Here is a 26,231-nt window from a genome sequence, read left to right as displayed (position 1 = left end):
AATATGTTTGACTCTAATAATGGAATGGAGGAGAGAAAAGAAAAGATTTATAAGTATGTGCACAACCCAGTAACAAATCAGGATTTGAACTCAGGTTTTCTGACCTCAAATCCATCACTTTTCCCATTATACCTTGGGGAGAAAGGAGGGAACTCTAGAAATGAGACAAGAGTACTAATAAAGTATTAGATGTGGAAATATTTGTTACGTATTCACAGGACAGTGGTGAAACTAGTCTTGTAAGAAGAATTTTGTTATTCATTTCATTTCAAGAAATACTTTATAAACATTTACTAAGTACCTACTATGTGTGAATACTGTACTACATTAAAGAAATACAAAGACAAATGAAATAGTACCTTTCCTCAAGGATACTACATATGTTTCATTATTTCAGCATATCCATGATCTTATCCATTTGGGTACTCCCTCCAATAATGCAAGTTGCAACCCAAATATACCTTAAGAACTGTACACCTCATGCAGTTGGCATTCTTCCATTTATCCTCCCTAAAGAATCCCCACAATGCACTAGGGAGAGATTGTTTAACATGGTGTGGGTACCAGTGCAGCTGTCTGAGTCTCCACCTGGTATTGTAACATTTCCTATTTGACTAGCCCCTTTCCTTTTCTAGTCATATATTTTCTTCATGATAACTTTTACAGTCCTCTTTGCATGCAGGTGATCTTTAATAATATGCCACGGTATATTTAAAATCATTATATTGCCATTTGAATCATCCACAGTTGATTCTTTGGAGATTATGGCCTATGTCTGTTTGTTATAAGGGTTTTGTTTTTCTTTTAAATGAGAATGGGAGGGAGAAAAAAATGCTTGTTATTGAAAAATAAAGTAAAATTTTTAGAAATATAAAGGTCATGGGAGTTGAAGAGCTTGATGAATTTAAAGACCAGAGGGTTCAAAGAGACATAAAAATATATATATTGGAATTCTCAGATATAAAAGCAGGGCACAGCTGGAGAGGCAGACTCTGAGCTAAGTACTGAACTCTTTAAGAAAGGAGAGTTACCTGGACAACAGCAATAAAGACCTGGTCCTGGTGGTGTAGATGGATGGAATAAACCTCCAAGGAAGAAAAGTTGCTAAGGTTGATAAGAGCAGAGAAAGAATTGGGAGAGTGGGGCAGGAAGTGCATCAGGGAGCAGGAGAAGAAGCCAGAGCTAGTGAAGTAGTTGGTGGTAACGATGAAGATAAGAGCTAACTAGCACTTGTATAATACTAATGTTTGCAAAGTCTTTTACTTATATCATTTAATTCTCACAACAGCTCTGTGAGGTAAGTTCTACTATTATCATTGCCATTTTACAGATGAGGCACCTGAGGCTGAGAAAGGTTAAATGATTTGCCTAGAGTTACACAACTAGAAGAGAGCTCCAGAGTCATCTGTTAAAGCCCCCTTGTTTTACAAATGAGGCCCAGAGGTGAAGTGACTTGAACAAGGTCACACAGGTAGTGATTGGCAAAGATGAGTTTTAGACTCAAATCTGACTCCAAATCCAACACTCTTTCCCTTTTCCACTGTCTCTGATAAAGTCTTTCTTAAAATGTGGTGCCCAGAACCAAACACTATTTCAGGTATGGTCTGTCCAAGGCAGCAACAGCCTCTTTCCCTCTACACATTATATTTTATTAATGTAGCTTAAGATTCTATTAACTTTTTTGCTGTTGATTCATATGGAGAATGCAGTTGATTAAAATACCCAAGTCTTTTTCACATGAATTCTTGTACAGCCATTATTCTGTGCACTTGTGCACTTGATTTTTTTTAATACAAATGTAGAACTTTGCATTTATCCTTATTAAACTTCACCTTATTAGATTCTACCTACCATTTTGCCTGTTTGAAATATTTTTGGGTCTCAATGCTATTAACCAATGTTAGATATTCCTCTCAGCTTGATGTAATAAATTTTATAAGAGTGTCATTTCTGCCTTTAAATTGATCATAAAAAAATTTTTTTTTAACAGTACAGCCCCAAGGATAGGTCCCTGGGATATATCCTTAGAGACCTCAATCCATGGTGGAAATGTTCCATTATTTACTACACTTTGGGTATGGTTTTTCTATTCATCCATTTCTGAATCTGCCTGATTGTTCTGTCATTTGGTCTACATCTTTTTGTTTTTTCCACCAGGTTTTTCTGAGAGGCTTTTATCAAATACCTTTCATATATCCAGATATATTATGTTTATACATTCCTTTGACTTACCTTGCCAGTCTAAGAACTCTGTCAATGTCAAATTAAAGAAAGAATGGTTATCCTGGCATGACCTGTTTTTTTTGTTTGTTTGTTTTGTTTTGTTTTGTTTTGTTTTGTTTTGTTTTGTTTTGTTTTGTTTTAGTGAGGCAGTTGGGGTTAAGTGACTTGCCCAGGGTCACACAGCTAGTAAGTTTTAAGTGTCTGAGGCTGGATTTGAACCCAGGTACTCCTGACTCCAGGGCCGGTGCTCTATCCACTGCGCCACCTAGCTGCCCCTGGCATGACCTGTTTTTGATGAACATACTGACATTTTGTGAATGTTCTTTTCCTCTCCTAAATACTCAAAAACCATGACCTTAATAATATATTCAAGAATTTTTCCAGGAGCTGAAATCAAAGTCACTGGTCTTTAATTTGAAGTCTTCCTAATTCTTTTTTTTTTAAATGTAATATTCGTTTATCTCCAGTCTTCTAGTATCTCTCCTTTTCCATTTTTCCCCAGCAGTTACCTAGAGCAACTTAATAGTCACGTCCTCTACTTCTTTCAGTATTCTTGACTCTTGGGATTAATTTGCTTAGCAACAAAGTAGAAATTCTGAATATTAAAGAAGATATTAATAAAACTGAGAGCATAAAAGCTATTAAACTGATAACTAAAACTAAGACTAGGAGCTTGTTTTTTTAATTAATAAACAGTCTGATTTTTAAAAAGAGAGAAAAACCAAATTGTTTTTATCAAAAATTTTAAAAGGAGAATTCATAACAGTTGAAGAAAAAATAAAGAAAATTGATAAACTATTTTGCTCAATTAGATGCTAATAAAAGTAATAGCTCAGAGGAGATGGATAATACTTAACAAAAATATAAAATAGTCAGATTAATAAAAGAAAAAGTAGACTATTTACATAACCCACCATCTCAAAAAGATATTAAACAAGCCATAGACTCCTAAAGAAAAAAACAAGAGCAAATGAATATACAAGTAAATTCTATCAAACATTCAAAAAATAATTATTCCAATATTACATGCATGTTTTCAATAACAGTAACAGAAGGTACCCTTCCAGTTTTTTTTATCATAAAAGTATTTTATTTTCCAGTTATATGTAAAGATGGTTTTCAACATTCGTTTCCATAAGATTTTTAGTTCCAAATTTTTTCTCCCTCCCCCAGACAGAAAGTAATATGATATGGGTTATATATGTACAATCATGCATTAGTCATGCGTTAGTCATGTTGTGAAAGAAGAATCAGAACACAAGGGGAAAATCTCACTAAAGAAAAAAAAAACACCAAAAAGTAGAAACAGTATGGTTCAATCTACATTCAGAATCAACAGTTCTTTTTTCTGGATGTGGAGAACATTTTCCATCATGAATTCTTTGGAATTGTCTTGGATCATTGCACTGCTGAGAAGAGCCAAGTCTATCACAGTTGATCATCATATAATGTTGCTGTTACCATGAACAATGTTCTCCTGGTTCTGTTCACTTCACTCAGCGTCAATCCACTTAAGTCTTTCCAGGATTTTCTGAAATCTGCCTGCTCATTTCCTACAAACACAATAGTATTCCATTACAGTCATATACCAGAACTTGTTCAGCCATTCCCCACTTGATGGGCATTCCCTCAATTTCCAATTCTTTGCCAACACAAAGAGATCTGCTAAAATATTTTTGTACACGTGGCTCCTTTTCCCTTTTCTATGATCTCTCTGGGATACAGACCTAGTAGTGGTATTACTGGGTCAAAGGGTATGAACAGTCCTATAGCCCTTTGGGCATAGTTCCAAATTGCTTTCCAGAGTGGGTGGATCAACTCACAACTTCACCAACAATGCATTAATGTTCCAATTATCCTTCCAATTTCTTACCCTACAACATAATCTTTTTTTAAATTATTATTTTTTTTATTTTTTTAGTGAGACAATTGGGGTTAAGTGACTTGCCCAGGGTCACACAGCTAGTAAGTGTTAAGTGTCTGAGGCTGGATTTGAACTCAGGTACTCCTGACTCCAGGGCTGATGCTCTATCCACTGCACCATCTAGCTGCCCCTACAATATAATCTTGATAACTAAACCAGAGAAGGACAAAGCAGAGGAACAAAGCTATAAAACAGTATCCCTACTGAATAGACAAAAAGTTTTAATTAATTATTAGCAAATAGGTTACAGCAACATTAGAAAAATTACACAAAATTGGGAGGTTGGATTTATACCAGGTATGTAGCATTAGTTCAGCATAAGGAAGACTGTCAATATAATAAAATCAATTATATATTTTTAAAAACCATCTTATCAATGGATGCTGAAAAGGCATCCAAAAAAAAAAAAAAGGATCCGAAAAAGAAAGGCTGGGGGGGAGGGGCAGCTAGGCGATGCAGTGGATAAAGCACCAGCCCTGGATTCAGGAGGACCTGGGTTCAAATCCAGCTTCAGACACTCGACACTTACTAGCTGTGTGACCCTGGGCAAGTCACTTAACCCTCATTGCCCCACAAAAAAACCCCAAAACACTTTGCAGAAATAAAGACCTAAATAATTGGAGAAATATTAACTGCTCATGGGTACATTGAACTAATATGATAAGAATTACAATAGTCTACCTGCTATTTTGTAGTGAAATTCATATAAAAGAACAAAAGATCAAGAATTTCAGGGGTAGTAATTTTAAAAAAGAAAAAAAGGAATGGGAAGGAATGGGGTCTATTAGTATTAGTTCTTAAGCCACACTACAAGGCAGTAATCATTAAAACTATTTGGTACTGGTTTAAAAACAGGTCAATCAGTGAAGCAAATTAGGTACGCAACATACAGAAGCAAACAAACACAGTAGTCAAGTTTTTGTTAAACCCAAATACCTCAGTTACTAGGGGAGGAACTCACTATTTGAGAACACTGCTAAGAAAACTGGAAAACATTTTTGAAGAAATTTGGGATAGACCAACAATTCATACCATATACCAAGATAAACTTTAAATGGATACATGACATAGATATTAATGGTGACATCATAAATCAGAGGAGTAAAAAAGAAATTACCTTTCCAGTCTATGGAATAGAAAGAGTTCATGACTAAAGCATTAGAGAGAATCGTAGAAAACAAAATACAGTTTTATTATATACAGCTGAAAAGTTTTTGTAGAAACAAATCTAGTACAGCTAAAGTTAGAAAAGATAACTAGGAGAAAACTGTAGCAAGTATCCTCGATAAAGGCCTCATATCCAAAATACATAAGAAACTGGTTAAAATTTATTAGCCTGAAAGCCATAGATTTTTTTTTTTTTTTAGTGAGGCAGTTGGGATCAAGTGACTTGCCCAGGATCATACAGCTAGTAAGTGTTAAGTGTCTGAGGTCGGATTTGAACTCGGGTCCTCCTGACTCCAGGGCTGATGTCTATCCACTGTGCCACCTAGCTGCCCCAGGCCATACATAGATTTTTTAAAAGAATATAAACAGGCAGTTTTCAAAGGAAGAAATCAAAACTACCAACATTCATGTGAAAAGATACTCCAAATAACTAACAAAGCAACTTTTAGGTTCTATCTCACAGCCAGCAATCAGATTGGCAAAGGTGACAGATGTAGAGAGGCTCTGAAAAACCAGGCATACATCTCTCTTAATTGGCCTAGTCAGTTGCTCCTGGAAGGCAAATTTGGAATTATGTCCAGAAAGTTACCAAGCTGTTTGGCCATGGTGTTAGCAAACATTTGACCCAGAATTACCACTATTAAGCCTATACTTCAGAGAGATCAGCAAAGGAACAAAAGCTCTTATGTATACAAGAATATTTCTATTAGTTCTTTACATAGTAACCAAAAACTGAAACTAAGAGTGGTACCCACCTATTGATGGCTACCAAATTTTTGTAAGGTGATGGAATATTATTGTGCCATAAAAAATAATAAGGTATGTGTGACCCTGGGCAAGTCACTTAATCCCCATTGCCTCACCAAAAAAAAAAAAAATAATAATAATAAGATAGATAGGTTCAGAAGAAACTGAGAAGACCTCTATGAACTGATGCAAAGTAAAGATAGAAGAACCAGGATAATCATTTATATGTGTTAATAGCATTACAGAGAAATACAATTTTGAAAGACCTTAGAAATCAGATGAATGCAGTCATAAACCACAAGTTCTGAGAACTCATCCTGCCAGATAAGTTTTATTTCCTAGTAAACCAGGACATTTTTCTTCTCTCTACTCTGTCCTCTCTATGATCTTCATATGATCCCCAACATAAATGACAAGGTCCTTTTTTGTTGTCCTTACCATTCATTTCCAGCCTTAGCTTTGTTTGGAGGTTTAGCATTTGAGACATTATTCCTGCAGGACTGTTCCACCCTTTTGTGTTCCTCATCTATTATCTAGCTTCATTTCCACTTTATTTCCATGCCATACCATCCTACCCCTAATCGGTTCTTCCTTAGAATCATGCACATGTCTATTACAAAAGTTATTTCCTTTTTAGCAGATCCCATCTCTTTTGTACCTGCCCCCTCCCTGCAGATTTTAAGCTTTGGGAATGTACTTCTTTATTTTCCCTGAATGTTTTGAAATAACTTCCTAAATCCAGAGTGTGCATTAGACCATATCCAGCTTTCCCTTTCCTGCCATAGACTTAAAGATGAAGTCTTTTGCTTCCTCTCAAAGTTCTTGTTACATTTACTTTACTTCCAGTTAGTTCCTCTATAATGGAAGTTTCCCTTGTTACTTCCTATATCTCTTATATGAAATTACTGTTAAAGCAAGTCAGGAACTTATCAGCTACTCTGATTTTGGCAGAGAGAGAGCCATCAGGTGTTCAGATAGTTGAAGCATCCAGTCATTGCTATATCATCTCTACATGCCAGATTTTAAATGTTTCCCAAGTTAATTACCCACTTCTTCTGGCTGGCTAAATCTGTATTATGTTTTGTAAGTGGCTAAAATTAGCCTTGGCCACCCCTCCCCCAACTCAACTTGCTCTCCCCCGAAACCGCCCCAGGCACTTAAGCCTTGATCGCCATGCCCAGCCCACACCCTGCTCAGGGGGAATGTGCACAAAGGTCCTCGGGAACACTCCAGCTTCCTCCACCCAATCCCAGGCTTCAGGCATGCTGGCACGGGGGTGTTGTGTCTCTGCTGGCCTTGAACACCTGCCCTGGGGGCACCAGCGAATTAGCTTGTATGTATAGCCCGGGGGGTAGAGACACTAGAGGGTCGGTTGGTACGAGAAAGCTCAAGCAGAGAGCTAGAGGAAGAGTGAAGGAGAGAACGGAGGACTGAGAAAGAGAACTGGAAAGTGTGGGGTGGCTGGCAGTAGAAAGAAGAAAGGTAGAGTTGGGGAGGTACCAGAGAAGGAGAGGAGGCTCGGGGGTTGTAAACGCAGGCAGTGGCGGCAACAGCTGCCACACCTACAGGCGAGAGACATGGGAAGAAATTTCACAGAGGCAAGGAGAAAGTTAAAACGCAGTCAGGTCGTATATTTCTTGCTTTTATTTCTAAGTTTGTTCTTTATCAATAAATCCTGTTTTGTGATATTTAAAAGAGGCTTTCTCATCAGTGTGGGAGAAGCAGTTGGGGATTTTTTTAACAGCCCTTACAGACTGGCTTAGGCAGCTAATAGCCAGCTATAGCTTTACCAGTTATAGTTTTACAGATAGCCAGCCAGCCAGCTAATTACAGCTAATGGAGCTATAGAAAATTTTCAGTTTGTATCATTTTTTTTTCCTTTCATTGATCCACATACAAATACTCTCTGACATGCTTCTCTCCGGTTTTTTGAATTTGGTCTTTGCCCATGGGGTTCTAGAGATAATCCTGAATTTGCAACTTCTGTTACTGCCTAGCATTAGATGCAGGCCAAGAGTCAGTCATCTCTACATCTTAAGCTATGGTCCAGAAATCTGAATCCCATGCTTGGACAGCACCATCTTTGCCAGTTGTTCACTTCCCAAATCTTCCTTTCATTTCTGAAATGCCTGCCTTTAATCACTATGCTCTGAAATTCTTCGTTTCCTTGCTCACAGGCTTGTAATCCCTAGCAATGCTTTCTAAGTCCCTTTTGCAGAGCTCATTTATCTCCAGCTGATTAACCAGAGGTAGGTACTGTTGGTGATTAGGTTTGACAGTTCTTAGTAAGCAGGCTCTCTGTCACGTCAGATATGGAAAACAAGAAGCACATGACTTCCTCATTTCCGATCATTGCTTCCTCCTCCCAGTACGAGTTCCTCATTTCCTGGTGGAATCTGAATCCTCATCATCATTCCTTACATGACTTCTTCTGAGGGTCCAGTTCTACCCTCCTCAGACTTATGGCGCTATCTAATCTAGTTCCCACTTACATTTGTAGCCGTAGTTCACATCCTGTCCCTCCATCTATTCTGTTCTAATCAGATCAGCCTGCCATCCTGGCCTGCCATCACTGTGCCCCACAGATGGTAGTCAGTCTCCCTCTGTTTGCCTCTGGCCAAATGGTTCCTCCACATCTGCAATGTCCTCCCTTCTCCCTCTCACATTCCTAAGGCTCCTTCAAGCCCAGCTGAGCCCCTACAGGATGTGAGCTCCTTGAGTACAGATCTGTCTTTAGATCCCCAAAACCTAGCACAGCCCCTCACACTAGTAAATGGTCATTAGAATTAAATTGTCAGGGGGCGGCTAGGTGGCACAGTGGATAAAGCACCGGCCCTGGATTCAGGAGGACCTGAGTTCAAATCCGGCCTCAGACACTTGACACTTACTAGCTGTGTGACCCTGGGCAAGTCACTTAACCCCCATTACCCTGCAAAAAAAAAAAAAAAAGAATCAAATTGTCCCTCCATTCATATTCTTCCAGACTCCTAGTAGGGTCTCCGCTGCTTCCTATTCTCTTTCTTCTTCTTCCTAAAGTACTTCCTGCATTCTTTAAGGCAACAAGTCATTCTCCCTAATAAGCCAGAGAGCAAAAGAGGTCTGTCTCCACCCAATTCTTTTGCCTTTCCCTCTGGTCTGAAAGACTAACCTCCATTTTGTATACACACGGTTATTACTTGCCATTAACAAAAAACAGGTAGAAAAATAGCATGATTTTTCATAATTGAAGTGTATGAGAAAAAGAACATATAAACATGGGGAAAGGGTGGTAAGAATGGGCATCAGATGAAGGAAAAGGAAAGGAAGGAATAAACACAGTAGCATCTACATTGGGGCATTGGGCCAGGCACTTTGCCAAGCATTTTACAAATATTAGCTCATTCGATAAACTTAAATTTTATCTGAAATGGACAAAGGAAGGTTGAATACACACATGAAAAATGTGTAATTTCAGAGGATCCTAAGTAGTATGGACTAACACAAAGTGAAGTGAACAGAGCCAGGAGACTAATTGATACAGGGACAATAAAATAATAAAAACAACTTTGAAAGACATAACTGTGATCAGCTGTGATGGGACCTTTCATGAAACATTACCCCATCTATCCCTGCCCAAAGTTCCTTCTGTCCAGTTCTCAAGATTAGTTCAGTCATGAAGTCCTTCCCTGGCCACTCATGTCCAATTTGATCCCTGATCTTTTTTAACTAGTTTAGCATTTACCATATTGTTTATTTTGACACCTAAGTCATGTATGGTTATAGTTCATGCAGTTATGTCTCATCTCACGAATTCAATTGTAAGCTTCTGAAATATAGGAGTGATACCTTTTACCTCTCTTTTATGCCACCTCTCAGCAGCTAGCACAGTGTTATCACCATAGTGGTTAACAAAAATTTAAAGTAAATGAAATAGTAGAGGGAAGAGCTGAGCCCCACATGCTTATGATTGCAGGTGCCAGTGACGTTTGATGATGTCTCCATCTACTTTTCTACGCCAGAATGGGAGAAGTTAGAAGAATGGCAGAAGGAACTTTACAAGAACATAATGAAGGGCAACTATGAGTCTCTCATCTCAATGGGTGAGGCTGAGCTGGCTTTTATCAGACTAGAGGTCTACAACTTAAGTGAGCTCAGGAGTTTTGTTCAGTGCCCCATTCCCAGCTTCCCTTCCTCACTGCTTTTGGATTCCAGACCTGAAACAGCCTTTTCCTCTCATGAACACAGAGTCACTATAAAAGCTATAGTTACCTTGGTGTAGTCCTTCTCTAACATCAGATAGTAGGAGCATAATCTAGGAACAAAGGTTAAAATTGAATTGCCCACTACAGTAGTTGTCCTGGACACTCTTCTGTCCAGGGGCTACTGCTGCCACTTCCCCCAATCCAGTGAAGGGAGGATAGGTTTTGGAAAAGAACTGGTTAATATATAGGCATAGCAAGGGTAGGCATTGTATAAGGAGTCCCTGGCTCCCTAGGTCCCATATGCCCTCAGCTTAGTCTGGTTAGGAGTAATGCCATCTTCATCCCCATTAACTTTTTACTTTCTTTTCTCTCCCCTTTGTTCTCTAGATTATGCCATGACACAACCTGAAGTTTTGTCCCAAACTCAGCCAGAGTCAGAGCAGAATGCAGAGAACCAGGCAAGACCAGATGAGAGTGAGATGACCACAGAACCCAGTGATGGTAAGTAGGAAAGATTACATCACATCTTTTCACCACCTCAGTCTGTCTTATACTCCTGGGGTGTGATGCCAGCCCAGCAATTAAAGACTGATGACTTCTAATTTCAGCTTTGTCACTGACTTTCATTTCAGTGATGCTCTATCTTTAATCATTCAGTCAATAGGAATTTTACCTACTGTGTGCCAAGACACTTGAGTAGGCCCTTGAAATGCAATTCAAAAAGTGAAACAATCTCTATCCTTATGTAGCTTATAATATAACTAGAGGGGAGGAGCCAACATACAGTTGTATGCAAGATAGATACAAGATAATTTGGGGGACAAGGAAAGCATGAGTAAGTAGGTAGGTTTTGTGTAGAAGATGGTACTTGAGCTGGCTTTTAAGGAAACTAGGAATTCTAAGAGGCAACAATGAGGAAGACATACATTCCAGGTTTGGAGACAGGTGATCATGTCATTTATGACAAATAATAAAAAGGCTGGTTTGGTTAGACTATCGTGTCATGGTGGGGAAGGTGGGGGGGGGCAAGGGGCAGGAGGGAGCTGTTGGTAATATAAGGCTGGCTCGAAAGGTAATAGAGGTCCAGATTTTGAAGAACTTTAAATGCTATAGGATTTTATATTTGATCCTAGAGGTAATAGGGAATCCCTGGAATTTATTGAGTAAGTTGTGGCATGATTAGATCTATGCTTTAGGACAATGACATTGACACTTTCATGAAGAGTGGATCTTAGTGGAGAGAGAAATTTGAGCCCGAGATCAATTATAGAGGCCTTGTAGATAGAGAGAAGGAAATGAATTCAAGAGATGTTCTAGATGTGGAAATGAGATGTGTATATTATGGGGTAAGTGAAGGTGAGGAGTCATGGTTGACACCAAAGCAAGAAGAATGATTGACAAGAGTCTTTTTGTGGTCTCCCTACTTTGAGGTTCTCACTTTAGTGATTGAGCAAAATTAACATGTTAATTAATCTCTTAGGTTTTCACAATATTTTATTTATCACATCTCATTTCATCTCCCTTCTTTCTCTTTCTCCTCACCATGTACCCTGTCTATTTCTTTCTCCTGTCTCCTCTCCCCTCTTTATAGCAGCAAATCTTTGTTCTTTTCACACTATCCCCATCCCCAGTATAGCCTGTTGGGCTTCAGTCTTACTCAGCTTTCTCTTTCCTTTGGACAGGCTATATCACATTTTGATGGGTTTGTACTTCTCAAAAGGTACTTGACAAAACAGAGTGCTGTTTGGATGATACAAATAGGAATAGAACCTACCTGTGAGTTTCCAACTGAGTAAGCACTAAGGATGAGCTAGACTAAAGGGCTCAAAGCTTTTCCCCATAAGGATCCTAGACTCCCAGACCTGGATGGGGTCGTCCCCACTAACTTTTTACTTTCTTTTCTCTCCTCTTTGTTCTCTAGATTATGCCATGACACAACCTGAAGTTTTGTCCCAAACTCAGCCAGAGTCAGAGCAAAATACAGAGAACCAGGCAAGACCAGATTAGAGTTAGGAAACTGAGAGCCAAAGAGGGGAAGTGGTTACTCAAAATCATACAGGTAGCAAGTAGCAGAACTAAGATTCTAACCCAAGTCTGTTGGCTTCATGGTCAGAGCTCTTTCTATTCTACCATGTTCCCATTGGACTAGAAGTCAACAGAAGAAGACTTGAGAGAGCTAGACCTTCCTTAGAACTTTACCTTCAGCAGGATAATTCTGGTAATTTCAGCCTCTCTGGCCCCTCTCTTTCTCCCCTCTAATCTCAGAGAATCCTGGTTCACTTTTCCTTGACAAAACTAACTCCTTCCATTTATTCCCTTGAGCCCATCCCTTTCATCCACTCTGAGGTCTTGATCCATCTATCAGTGCCTCTCATCTTCAATATCTCCCCATCTAATGACTCCTTCCTCTGCTTTAAATATACTCATCACTTTTTTTTTTTTTTGGCCCAGACCTTTGATTTCATTAGGTGGGAATCTCCCATTGAAGAACTTCTTTACTATTGCATATAAGCTCCTTCTGTTCTACTTAGAGAATTTCTTAGAACATAGAGTCTAGTTAAAGGGCTTGGTCAGAATTCATTGCAGGTGGAAGTGTGAATTAGTACAACCATTCTACAAAGCACATTGGAATTATGCCCCAAAAAAGTGGCTAAAATGTTCATACCCTTGAACCTGAGATTTTTACTGCTAGATACATATTCCAAGGAGGTTGCTGACAAAAAGAGAGGTTCCATATACACCAAAATATTTAAAGCAACATTTTTTGTGGTAGTAAAAAGAAAAAAGCAAAAAGAAGCAAAGTAGATGGCCATTAATTGGGTAATGGCTAAACAAATTTTGTTATATGGATGTAATGAAATATTACTATTAAATGATGGATATAATGAACACACAGAAACATGGACTTACATGAACGCATACAAAGAGAGTAAGCTGAGCCGTTAAAACTATGTAAATGGAATAAACAGCCACAAAACAATCAAAGTGAAAGTTGTAAAATTACATAAAACAAACATGTCTCCAAAGAAAAGATGTTGGGCAGCTAGGTGGCACAGTGGATAGAACACTGGCCCTGGAGTCAGGAGGACCTTAGTTCAAATCTGGCCTCAGACACTTGACACTTACTAGCTGTGTGACCCTGAGCAAGTCACTTAACCCCAATTGCCTCACCAAAAAAAAAGAAGAAGAAAAGATGTTGGAAGACATCCTCACCCTACTCTTTTGCAAAGGTGGGAGGTCCACAAGTATGGTACTTTGCACATATTTTCATGCCTTTTCTATATATTGGTCAGTTACTGATTTTTTTCCCCACTTTTTTGGTCTGTTTCTTTAAAAATATTTTTTGTTGTATAAAATTGCTCAATAGGAGTGTGAGGAAAGGGGAGGGATTTTGGTAACGTTAAAAAAAAAACCAAAAGATACATACAAAAAATTTTAATAATAAAAGTATTTTATTATTTTCTAGTTACATGTAAAGATAGTTTTCAACATTTGTTTTTATGAAATTTTGAGTTCCAAATTTTTCTTCCTCTTTTCCCTCCCCTCCCCCCGACAGAAAGCAATTTGATATAGGTTACATATGTACAATCCCATTAAATATATTTCTGCAAAAAAAATTTATTTTAAAAGAAAGGAAGGGGGGGCAGCTAGGTGGCGCAGTGGATAAAGCACTGGCCCTGGATTCCTGAATCCTGAGTTTAAATCCTGTCTCAGACACTTGATGCTTACTAGCTGTGTGGCCCTGGGCAAGTCACTTAACCTCCACTGCCTTGCAAAAAAAAAAAAAAAGATATAAAATAAAGGAGTGCTGTGAAATTACAAAGAACAAGCTTGGCCTCAAAGGTGAGAGGAGCAGTCCTCAGGTATGGAGCTTTGTTATAAGGGATGGCTGCTTGGGAAAGGAGAGGGAGAAAGAAGAGGGATACAAGGGGAAAATTAGACAATATAAGAATCAAAAATTGGGGGCAGCGAGGTGGCGCAGTGGATAGAGCACTGGCCCTGGAGTCAGGAGTACCTGAGTTCAAATCTGGCCTCAGATACTTAACACTTACTAGCTGTGTGACCCTGGGCAAGTCACTTAACCCCAATTGCCTCACTAAAAAAAAAAAAAAAGAATCAAAAATCAATAAAAATGTATTTAGGAAAAAAACCAAGCTATTCATTTAAAAAAGACTTGCCCAGGGTCACATAGCCAGTTTGTGTCACAGGTGGCACTTGAACCCCAGCATTCTTAACCAGGAGAGCTACTTTCTACCTCTACTTCAGAGGTCAGACTTGAGCTCTGGAACCAGATGAAAATGTCATTAGGGAATGCATCACAAAATCATTTTTTAAAAATTTATTTATTTGTTTGTTTATTTATTTATTTGGTGGGGCAATGAGGGTTAAGTGATTTGCCCAGGGTCACACAGCTAGTAAGTGTTAAGTGTCTGAGGCCAGATTTGAACTCAGGTCCTGCTGAATCCAGGGCTGGTGCTTTATCCACTGTGCCACCTAGCTGCCCCCTGTGTCACAAAATCAATAAAAATACATTACAACATACATAATGTTAGTTTGTGGTCTTCTAAATCAATATGCAGCTGGCACAGATCCCTTTCCATTAGAGTTTGACTCCACTGTTCTACACCATGTTCCCTCTCCCTCAAATTAACCTTATCCTAACCTTATCCTAAAAACAGAACAAAACAAAACTTTGACTTGACATTGCAACCTCCTCAAACTATCTTTTATGCAACCTCCTCAAACTATGTCTTTTATTTTTCCTCCTCTTCACTGCTAAATTTCTAGAAAAAGAGTAAAATTGTCTCCTCTTTAAGACCAGCTGTTTCCACAATTTTCTGGAGTTTGGCTTCTATTCTTGCTCATGTTTCTTGACTACTCTGCAGCATTTGACACTTTTGACCACTCCCTTGATACTCTTTTTTCCTCTTTGAACTTTCATGACATTGTGCTTTCTAGGTTTTCTCCTATGTTTCTTGCCACTCATTCTCAAGCTTCGTTTTTTAATCTGTCATCTATCCCCTGAATGTTGGTATCCTCAACTGTATCTTCCTTTTGTGTTTTTATCATATCTCCCTTATTGATTTCATCCAGTCTTGTCAATTTAATTATGACTTCTATAAAATGACTCATATTTGTAAATCAACTCATAATCTCTCCCCTGACATCTAGTTGAACATTGCCTCCTGGATCTCCCCATCTGAATGTTTTTGAACATCTTCAGTTCAGCATGTCCAAAACTGAATTATCATCATTTCCCTGAAACTTCCTCTTTCCTTTAATCTTCCTAATTCCATTAATGTCACCATTATCCTCCCAGTCACTCAAACTGAAAAATATAGTCATCTTTGACTTTTCCCTCTTCCCTACCCCCTGTATCCAACCAAGTGAACTTGTTGATTCTTCCTTACAAATGTCTTATTTTGGACCTCTCCTCTTCATTCCTTTTGCTACCACTCTAGTGTAGCTCCTCATCACCACTAGCATCGACAATTAGAATAATCACAGGCCCCACTTTTCCAATGCATCCTTCACATAATGGCCAAATGAATCATCCTAATGCATAGATATGATTTTATTATTCACGTACTCAAAAACTATCAGGGGCTCCATGTTGTATCTAGAATCATGTACAAACTTCATACTTAGCCTGGCATTTAAAGCTCTCCACAGTCTTGAACAATCTCCTCCAACCTTATTTCACATTACTCTCTTCACACACTACATTCCAGCTAAAACAAACGTGTTCCCTAATCTTCTCTTCTCGTCTCCTGCCTTGCTCCATCCATGTAGGCCATCCCATAAGCTTGGTGTCCATCATTGCTTACAGAATTCCTTCTTTTCTTTAATGCCTAGCAGAGGTGCGTGCCACCTCTTCCATGAAACCTTCAGTGATTCCCATCTCCTCCTCCCCACCCTCATCCTTACTTTCACCCACTGGAAAGTGATCTCTCTATCCTTAAATTTCCTTATAACACTTTGTATTTATCTTTCCTTTTTCTTTATCACATTCTAGCCCGTATCATATTTATTTATTTATGTGTTCCCTATTAGAGTGTAAAATCTTTGATGCCTGAGACTGTATAATTTTTTATCTTTATATCCATAGTATGTAACAGTGCTTTGCACTTAATTCTGTTTGTTATGTTACATTAATTAAGAGATTTTACCTTATGTGCATTATAGGACTATTGTGAGGGGAAAAGAAAATTGAGATAAAAGCACTTTGAAGGTAAAAGATCAGTAGATCTTTTAGATAATAAGAGAACACATTGTTAGATCCCTTTAGGACATCTCCAGTGCAGAAATGGTGATTGATTTAGCAAGTTTTCTTTACTGCTTAGTTACAAGTGAATATTTGAGTGGTTTGAAATTAGATTAGCATGTTTCATTCCAGTTTTTGATTCAATAGTCTGTTTAATTCCTGAGTGAAAACTAAAAACAAAACAAAATACTTTGCTTCTCTTTTCCTCACAAACAGAGCCAGGCATTTCCACATCAGACATTCTGTCTTGGATTAAACAAGAAGACGAGGCCCAGGTGGAAGGTTCACAGGCGCCTGAGGAAAGTGACATTTACAAAGGCACCTATGCCGGTGAGTGTCGGAGCAGTTATAGAGCCCTCCTTCAGTGTCGTGCAACAGAAAAACTCAGCCTTAACAGGAGCCAAAAAAGACCCAAAGGCAAAATGGACTCTGGAAAAATCATGGAAGTGAATGAGGTTCATTACCAGGGTTTGGGGGAAAGGGGGGAATGAAGAAAGGAGAGCGGCCCCATTAGAGCAGAGGATTCAGGTAGGGGAAGGGTTGGAAGAGCAGATGAGGAGGGTGGGATGAGGCTGGATCATTAGGTGAAAGGGACTGAGAGAAAGGTGTGGAGCAAGGAAGTGAGTGACATGATTAAAGTAATGTCTTAGGAAAATTTAATTTCAAACTTTGCTTTTTCCCATCCCCTATCTCAAACCAGGGAATATCATAATGCAGAGATGACACCTTAGATTCCTGGATTCTCACCTCAGAACTTCACTGAACTGTTTCTGTTCCTTTGAACTAATCACTTCCCTATACAATCACAGTGAATAAAAGCACAGAGCAATTTGTGAAAACCAGGTAGAATGTAGCTCCTACTTTGTGGCGAGAATTGCTAACAAAGCAGTTTCTGTGTTGTACAACAACCCTGGTCCTCTCTTTCAGATGATGAGCTTGCCATCAAAGCTGAAGGGCTTGCTGGAGGCCCTCTGTGTTCAGATGCCCAGGTTCCCTCTGCCAATCCGCCAGCAGTGGCAAAAGATGCTTTCCAGGATGCAGCTTTCAAGAGCCAGCATCCTCCACCTGTGCTGCCCTCTGGACCTCCACTTAGTAACCCCATTGACCCCCTTGGGGGACAGGCTAGTTTCACCCAGCTGGGCAACCTTACCCTGCCCCCTCCACCTGGAGAGCAACAGCAACTCTTCCCTTGTCATCGTTGTGGCAAGAATTTTAACCAGAAGGAAATGCTGACCGACCACCAGAGTAGCCATACTGGTGAGCGTCCCTTTGCCTGTGCCCAATGTCCTAAGCGCTTTGCCCAACAGGCCAATCTCAGCAACCATGCCCGCGTGCACACAACTGAGCGGGCCCATACCTGCCCACATTGCTCCAAGAGCTTCGTGCACCCCTCTCGGCTTACCTACCACCTGCGGGTCCACAGTGGTGAACGGCCCTTTCCGTGTCCGGAATGCCCCAAGCGCTTTGCTGACCAGTCTCGGCTCACCAGCCACCGACGTGGCCACTCTGGTGAGCGGCCATTTCGCTGTGCTCAGTGTGGTCGGAGCTTCAGCCTAAAGATCAGTCTTCTGCTCCACCAGCGGGGCCATGCCCAGGAGCGCCCCTTCTCCTGCCCTCAATGTGGCATCGACTTCAATGGCCACTCGGCACTGATCCGCCACCAAATGATCCACACGGGTGAGCGGCCCTATCAGTGTGGCGACTGTGGCAAGAGCTTCATGCGTAAGGAGCACCTGCTCAATCACCAACGGCTGCACACAGGCGAGCGTCCCTTCCACTGTGCTCACTGCGGCAAGAGCTTCATTCGTAAGCACCACCTAATGAAGCACCAGCGCATCCACACAGGTGAGCGGCCCTACCCCTGTCCCTGCTGTGGCAAGAGCTTCCGCTACAAACAGACGCTCAAGGACCATTTGCGAGCAGGCCATGACGGAAGCTGCAGTGGTGATGGAGATGTGCCCGGGCAGCCTCCAGACCCCCCTGGCCTCCTCCTACCAGGGCTGGAGCCCACGGGCTTAGGGATGGGAGCTGATGGCCTAGAAACCAACCACTGGTCTGGGGAGGGCGGTGGAGGGGGTGTTTTATAACCCCTCATCTCTTGTTTACCCAGCGAACGGAAAGTCCCAAAGACAGGGAGCCTGAGGGCATTTTAAACTGGCTCTTTGGTGCGCCTTGGGCATTTCACATCTAACTAGGGACATGCCTGGTTGTTTGGAACTTCCCAATACTGCAAATAACAAAGACACATTGTGAAACTTGGAGGAGCTTGAAAAGAGTCCACCCACCCCGTCCTTATGAAGAAATCACATGAGCTGAAGAGGTGATAATGTTGCAGAGAGGCTGAAAGCAAGAAATTGGTAAATCACTGGCAGATAATCTAAATTAGTTTGTAGGTCGAAGTCCAGGGGAGGGGCCGGTAGCATGGGAAAACGTCTAAAACGTGATACCTTCCCTGTACTATGGAGTTGATGGCCCATTGAAGCTTCTCCCTAACCCCTGGGTGGGTGAGGTGGTTGTTAGAGGGGAGTGCTAGGCCTGGAGCCACCAAATGAGGGCTGGCACTCTCTCCTCCTGGTTCCAGCATAGATCCACCTACTTGTATTCCTGCTTATCTTCCCTGAAATAGACCCAGCATGATGGAGATTCCTTTTCTTCATCCGTGTCAACTCAAGACTTGTCCTGCTATAAGATTTCTTGGATTTAATCAATGTGATTTTCTTTAAATATTGGATCAGCCCAGGGTAAGAGATTTGAATTTTGTAGGTTGAGAATCTCCTTAAGGAGAATTGGTTGGTTTTGACTTATTTACTGGCTTGGTTTACAGTCTTCCCTCTCTAGTATTCAGGATTTTACTGAAATTTAAAATTCCTGGATATTGGCATTCTCAGCCTACATACCATCCCTGACCCCCAAATCTGAAAAATAGGATTCATTGTAGTAAATGGCAGGCCATGTCTCTAAAGGCACAGCCCAAGATTTGTGACAAGGCCACCAATTTTAGATGTGAATACATCTAATCTATACATTTTTCTATGTCTTTACAGAAAAAAAAGCTAGCTTTTCTCTTTCTGATATTTTGGACATTTGTGACTATATATGGCAGAAAAGATTACAACTCACAGCTTTCAAACTAGCTGAAGCCTCTCGTTATTTGTTTCATTAGCAATGAAACTGTCATTTGGTAATGTGGCTGGCTCAAATCATTAGAGGAAGTGTATGTTCATTCCCATTTGGCCCTACCTTGGGAAAGTGGTAAAAAGCTTCCTCCCTAGCTGGTAGCTGGCCCTTCCTTGTACATAAACAACCTATCTGCCCCCATCATGCTCTCAGGGCTACTGGCTATTGTGTGCACAAGTTCATTAGTTGTTGTGTATGGGTTCCCCAGTCATCTGGAGCAACTGAGCCACCTGGTTCTATTTCTCATCGCATTGGGGCCTGTTACTTCCTTCTCTGGGCCCTAATTTACCTTTCTGTAAATTAAGAACAATCCCTGGCCAGTTCATCTCAGACAGCTGGTGTTAGGAACAAGTAAGACTAGAAGTGTTCTGCAGAAATGCAGAATGTGATTGAGTCGGGCAGCATCTCCTCCTCTCCTGTCAAAAACCCATTTAATTATTTTTCAGTTTCTTATGTAGGCAGACTTGAATAGGACAACAGAGTTAAGGTGGAAAAACTTGTGGCTGAAGCTTGACCCACATCTATTAGAATTGTATGTATTTTCTTAAGAATAGAGAACCTACGGGAGACATGGGTAGTGTTCTCATATAGAAGCTGCAGCCCTGCACAGGAGAGGCTGTTAGCCTCAACCAGAAGGAGGAAGGCTAACAGCATCTCTCACCAAGTATTCTTCTGCTCTCAGAGAGTACTTTAGTCTGTGGTATTAAATGGCAAGACCTTTACTTGGTGGTTTGAGTGAGAAGGTATGTCTTTCCCTCACATTCTGACCTTAACTCTCACACAGATGGCATAATTTTCCCTGACTAGCAGTGATGTTGAGCATTTTAAACAGAAAGGCTTTGTAAAATGTAGTGGAAAGTGTTGGGCGAGAACTTAGGACATCCAGGTTCTGCCATTAAGTAGTTTTGTGACTTTGGGCAAATCACCTCTCTGTCTCAGTTTTCTTGTTTGTAAAATTGTTAGAAGACCTTCCAGAGCTAAGATATTGTAATTCTATGAGGCATAGTCAACATACTGAATGCAGAAGAATGTACAGATTTTCTAGGAAGAAGCCACAAGAGGACGGCAGGTGTCAGGCTCTCAGCACTGACACAAACTGGGAGTTTAACATGGACTCATGATCATCTCCTCTAATCTCCCACTCCCTGACTAGTGAAGAGAACCCCAGACCGGCAATTCAGAAAAAAAAAATCATTTGCTTTTTGAAGATCAGAATGTGGACAATCAAATTGCTACTTAAATAAAAGGACTAACCTCATGAGTAGAAAAGTGTCTAAGGGCTGTGCCCTTAGAAAGATGTCTGGGGTCCAATTTCCACATTGATCCTTCAGGTCCCTCGAATGGATTAAGCTGTTAGACTGGAGTTTGAAAAGGTGCTTTAAGATAACAAGATCATAAGTCCTCCTAGGCAAAAAAGATGATCCCCAGCCACAGGTCCCAGATGCAGCCAACCGTGTCTCACCTGGATTCTCTCAGTATTCTTCATTTGTGGCAGAAAAGTTTAACAAATATACTAGCCTGTCCCCACTATTCACCACTCTGCCCTCCCTTTCAGTTAAAAGTTCATGCCTTTACACACAGATATCATCTATCTCCTCTACCATTTTCAACCATTGTAATTGTCAGTTGCCAAGCAGTGACTTATATCACTAATTAATCCAATTGGTTTATTAAGGAGATCAGAATAAACAGACTCACTCTTTGCTGGGTATTTTCATTGTCTCTTGTGGGATGACAGTTATTCTACATGCAAATTGGTGAACGTTGGTAAATAATCAGCCTGTAAATTAGTTTGTTACCTAGCAAGAAAAATGGTCATTATCCTTCACTATTGACCCAATATTGGGGGTACCTTATTGCGGGCCCTGGGGTAACATCAGGAACCTCTGTGACTTACCGTCATCAAAAGATTTTGTTCTTAATAAAAGGAATCCTTAGAGCCTCGGTGATTAGGAAATCTAGGTTTTTGCTCCCACTTGCTTCATATAGTATAAAGGTAACTCATGGGTTTATCCTCAGACCCCCTCTGCAGAAAGAGGAGACTGTCTGAATCAGTAGAAGTCACCCCAGAAGTCTCTCTGCAGTACTTGAGGGTGACATGATGGGAATGAATAAGTGAATGAATCCCTCAGAGGCCAGTGGGAGAGATTCCCTGGTCTCCTCTGGTTCCTGGTGGGGCTGCTGGGTTGCCTGTGAAGCTTTATCTTCACTCTTCAGCTCCATCGTAGGCAGGAGCATATTTCTAGATTAGAGCAGCCTGTTTGGCTCATGGATGTTTTGTGCAAGGAGCATTTTTTGTCTTAGCAGTTTTTGTGACCTCAACATGAGCAAGAGTTAAGAGTGTTCTCAGAGCAATGTGTACCCTTTCAAACTGTCCCTTCACAAACACTACTCTGTATTCTAGTTTTTCTTTCAGTGGACGTGAATAAACAAAAATATACTTCATGTCACAGTGTATGTCAACTGTGAAAGCTTCGAAAGGAACATCCCAAATAATTAGATTATATTCGTGAATACAAAAAGAGAAACCAGTTTCCCACCATAGAATGCAAACATGAAGTGGGGAAGACATCTGTGCCCAGCCAAAAGCAGAGGGGCACACCAAAAAAGGGACCAGGGTGCTCTGAGGGACTGTTGAGTAAGCAGTTCAAATAAAGTCATAGGAGTTTTGATAAAGTTTCATGCTTTGAGTTTTTATTTTTTGGTAAAAACCAGTGGGGAGAAAGACAGTGTAGAGTAGTAGGTACTGAAGCATCTTTGGAGTCAGGAAGATCTGGGTTCATGTCCTGCCTCTGACAAGTATTGGCTGTGGGACTAGGCAAGGCATGACTTCTATGTGTATCAGGCAACTCTCTAAGATGGTACGTTACAGATGAGCTGCCAGTGACATTCCACATGAGAAGGCCCCCACACATGAAATCACAGGTCCATTCCTCCAACCACCCCCTGGAGTGTGGGGCAGGGAAGGGAGGGGAGAACATGCTATTGATAAAAGTCTAGAAGAGGGGCAGCTAGGTGGTGCAGTGAATAAAGTACCAGCTCTAGATTCAGGAGGGCCTGAGTTCAAATCCAGCCTCAGACGTTTGACACTAGCTGTGTGACCATGGGCAAGTCACTTAACCCTCATTGCCGCGCCAAAAAAAAATTATGATAATAATCTAATTAATCAATAAAGTTTAGAAAATGGAACGCTGGCAGTATAAATTCCCCCATAACGAGGACTTTGCTTTCCAAATCTTTTGTATCTTCCATAATACCTAGCACAAAACTGACTATATAGCACTCCCTAAATACTGATTTAGTTATTACAATCGAAAAAATTCTGAACAGGGAATCAGAAAACTGGGGTCAAGACTCTCTTCTAGGGGCATCTAGGTGATGCAGTGGATAAGGCATGGGCCCTGGATTCAGGGGGGCCTGAGTTCAAATCTGGCCTCAGACACTTGACACATACTAGCTGTGTGAACCTGGGCAAGTCACTTAACCCTCATTGCCCCGAAAAACAAAACAAAGCAAAGAGTCTTTGCTACTGAACAGCTATGCGACTTTGTATAAATTGGCACCTTTCTGGCCCTCTGCTTCAACTATAAAATGATGGAGTTGGACAAGATTCCAAAGGCCAGATAGAATTCTGTGATTCTGCTACCTGATTTTTGTGTAGGCTTTCCAGCTTTAAAAGTAGTTTCATATGCATTCCCATTTTGTCTTCACAATTACTTTAAGATATAGACATGGGCAGCTAGGTGGCGCAGTGGATAGAGCACCAGCCCTGGATTCAGGAGTACCTGAGTTCAAATCTGGCCTCAGACATTTAACACTTACTAGCTGTGTGACCCTGGGCAAGTCACTTAACCCCAATTGCCTCACTAAAAAAAAAAAAGATATAGACATTATTAAATGAGATATTAAACCAAAAGTGCTCTGAAAACTCTACAGCATCAGGTAAGTAAGTGCAAGGTCGGAAGTATAGAAGGTGATCAAGTCAATTATAATAAATTATAATTGTCATTATAATTGGGTCAATTATAATCAACTTACTGTTGGAGATTCTTTTTGGGAATTTAAAGCTGGAAGAGACTTCAGAAATCTAATCTGACCCCTTTATTTTATAGACAAAAGAAATCAATCTCAGAAAGCTGTGAAGTGACTTGCTTAAAATCACACAGGTTTTAAATAGCAAAACTAGGATTTGAACTGAACCCACTACAAATTTATGTTACTAAATTTCAACTGGGGCTTCTTTGCCTTAAGGCAGCCTCCCTAATTGATTCACTGTCCCACTCATTACAGCAGTTTTTCCAAACCTCTTCATCCATTCAGGCTCCCATGGTTCCACACAACACCACCAGCCCTTACTTTTTTATATTTCACTGAAAACATTGAGGCTCTGTGCCAAGAGCTCCCTCTTCTTCCCTCATCTCACAATCACTCCGATGCCTTCTGCCACTTTCCCACCCTTGTCTCACATCAAAAGGTGGTTTTTCTTGCCAAGGCAAACCCTTTTACACGCAAATCCTTTATCAAGTGATCCCATTCTACTCCATCTTCTCCCGCAGATTGCCCACTCTCACTTATCTTCAATCTCTCAGTCTATTGACTTCTTCCCTACTACCCACAAACATACCCATTGTCTTTCTCATCCTCAAAACTCCTCACTTGATTTGTTCATGCCCTCTACCTATCTTCTTAGATCTCTCCTCCTCTTTGGGACTAAACTCAAGAAGTGCCTCCATTTCCTTTCCTCTCACTGTCTTCTAAACTCTGCAGCCTGCTTTCCAGCCTCATCATTCAACTAAAACTGCTGTATACAAAATTTCAAATGATTTTTTTAGCATTTTATTTTTTTTAATTCAGTTTTGTTTTATTTTCAGTTCCAAATTCTCTCCCTCCCCCCACCCATTAAGAAGGTAAGAAAAGGGGCAGCTAGGTGGTGCAATAGATAGAGCACCGGCCCTGGAGTCAGGAGGACCTGAGTTCAAATTTGGCCTCAGACATTTGACACTTACTAGCTGTGTGACCCTGGGCAAGTCACTTAACCCTCATTGCCCCGCCCCCCCCCAAAAGGCAAGAAAAATAAGACCCATTACAAATATGTGTAGAGATGCAAAACACATTTCCACATTATCTATGTTCCAAGGAAAAAAGGAATAGAAGAAAGTATACTTCATTCTGCACTCTGAGTTTGTCCTCTTTCAGGAGGTGGACGACATGGTTCATCACGAGTCCTTTAGAATTGTGATTGGTTATTGTGTTAGATTAGAGTTACAAGTCTTTCAGGAGTTGATTATCTTTAAAATATTGCATTATGGGGGCAGCTAGGTGGCATAGTAGATAGAGCACTGGCCCTGGAGTCAGGAGGACCTGAGTTCAAATCTGGCCTCAGACATTTGACACTTACTAGCTGTGTGACCCTACGCTAGTCACTTAACCTAATTGCCTCACAAGGAAAAAAAAATCGCATTAGTCCATAAATTGTTTTCTTGATTCCGCTCACTTCACTTTGCATCAATTCATATAAATCTTCCCAGATTTTTCTGAATCCATTTCCATTATTTGTTACAGCACAATAATATTCCTTCATATTAATGTACCGTAATTTGTTCAGCCATTCCCCAAATGATCTCTTAATTGCCAAATCTAATGGCCTCTTTTTTCAACCTTCATTCTTCTTGACCTCTGCAGCTTTTAATGCTGTGGACCACACTCTTGTCTTAGAAAAACTCTTCTCTAGGTTTCCATAATACTCTGTGCTGGTTCCCCTCCTTATCTGATCTTTCCTCAGCTGGATCTTCATCCATTTCAGACCCACTAACCAGGATAACCCCCAAGGCTGTGTCCTGGGCCCTCTTCTTCCTCTATATTATCTCATTTGATGATCTCAGCTACTCCTGTAGATTGAGTTGTCTCAGTGTAGATGATTCTTTAATCTGTTCATCCAGCCCTAACCTCTGCTTATATCCAGCCTTACATCTACCTATTGCCTATTGGATATCTAAACTCAACTGATTCAAAACTGAGCTCATTAACTTTTCTCTAAAACCCTCTCTATTCCTGCATTCTTTATGACTCTTTGTTGAGGGCACCACCATCTAACCAGTCACTCAGACTCAACCTAGGTGTATCCTTGACAATATTACTCTCACTGCCATATCTAATCAGTTGCCAAGTATTGGAGATTCTACCTTTGCAACATTTCTCTCTTCTTTCCTCTAACACTACCACTACCTCATTGCAGACCCTCATCACTTCATGACTAGACTCTTAGAATAGCTTATTGGTTAGTCTCCTTCAAGTTTTTCTCCATTCAACAATGAAACTGATCTCCCTAAAAGTTCAGATCTCTCTCTCTCTCTCTCTCTCTCTCTCTCTCTCTCTCTCTCTCTCTCTCTCTCTCTCTCTCTCTCTCTCTCTCTCTCTCTCATTCACACACACACACACACACACACACACACACACACACCCCATTCAGTAAATTCCAGGGGTTCCTTGTGAACTACCTCTATGATCAAATATAAAATCATAAGGCCTTTCATAACCTGACCCCTTC

At 40.5% G+C, this 26,231-nt stretch overlaps 1 protein-coding gene across 1 annotated transcript in view; it reads left to right on the top strand.

Annotated features, from left to right (window-relative positions):
• The window catches only part of ZNF398 (zinc finger protein 398), a 35,577-nt gene extending 13,217 nt beyond the window's left edge, over window positions 1-22,360 (top strand). The window contains exons 3-6 of the mRNA XM_043966675.1: window positions 10,014-10,140; window positions 10,630-10,743; window positions 16,724-16,837; window positions 17,435-22,360. Coding sequence (XP_043822610.1) covers window positions 10,014-10,140; window positions 10,630-10,743; window positions 16,724-16,837; window positions 17,435-18,594 — 1,515 coding nt within the window. The 3' untranslated portion in view covers window positions 18,595-22,360. The remainder of the gene's footprint in view (window positions 1-10,013; window positions 10,141-10,629; window positions 10,744-16,723; window positions 16,838-17,434) is intronic.
• The last annotated feature ends 3,871 nt before the right edge of the window (window positions 22,361-26,231 follow it).

This window comes from Dromiciops gliroides, chromosome 5, assembly GCF_019393635.1.
Source record: "Dromiciops gliroides isolate mDroGli1 chromosome 5, mDroGli1.pri, whole genome shotgun sequence".
NCBI lineage: Eukaryota > Metazoa > Chordata > Mammalia > Microbiotheria > Microbiotheriidae > Dromiciops > Dromiciops gliroides.
This window is presented reverse-complemented; position numbering and strand designations above follow the sequence as displayed.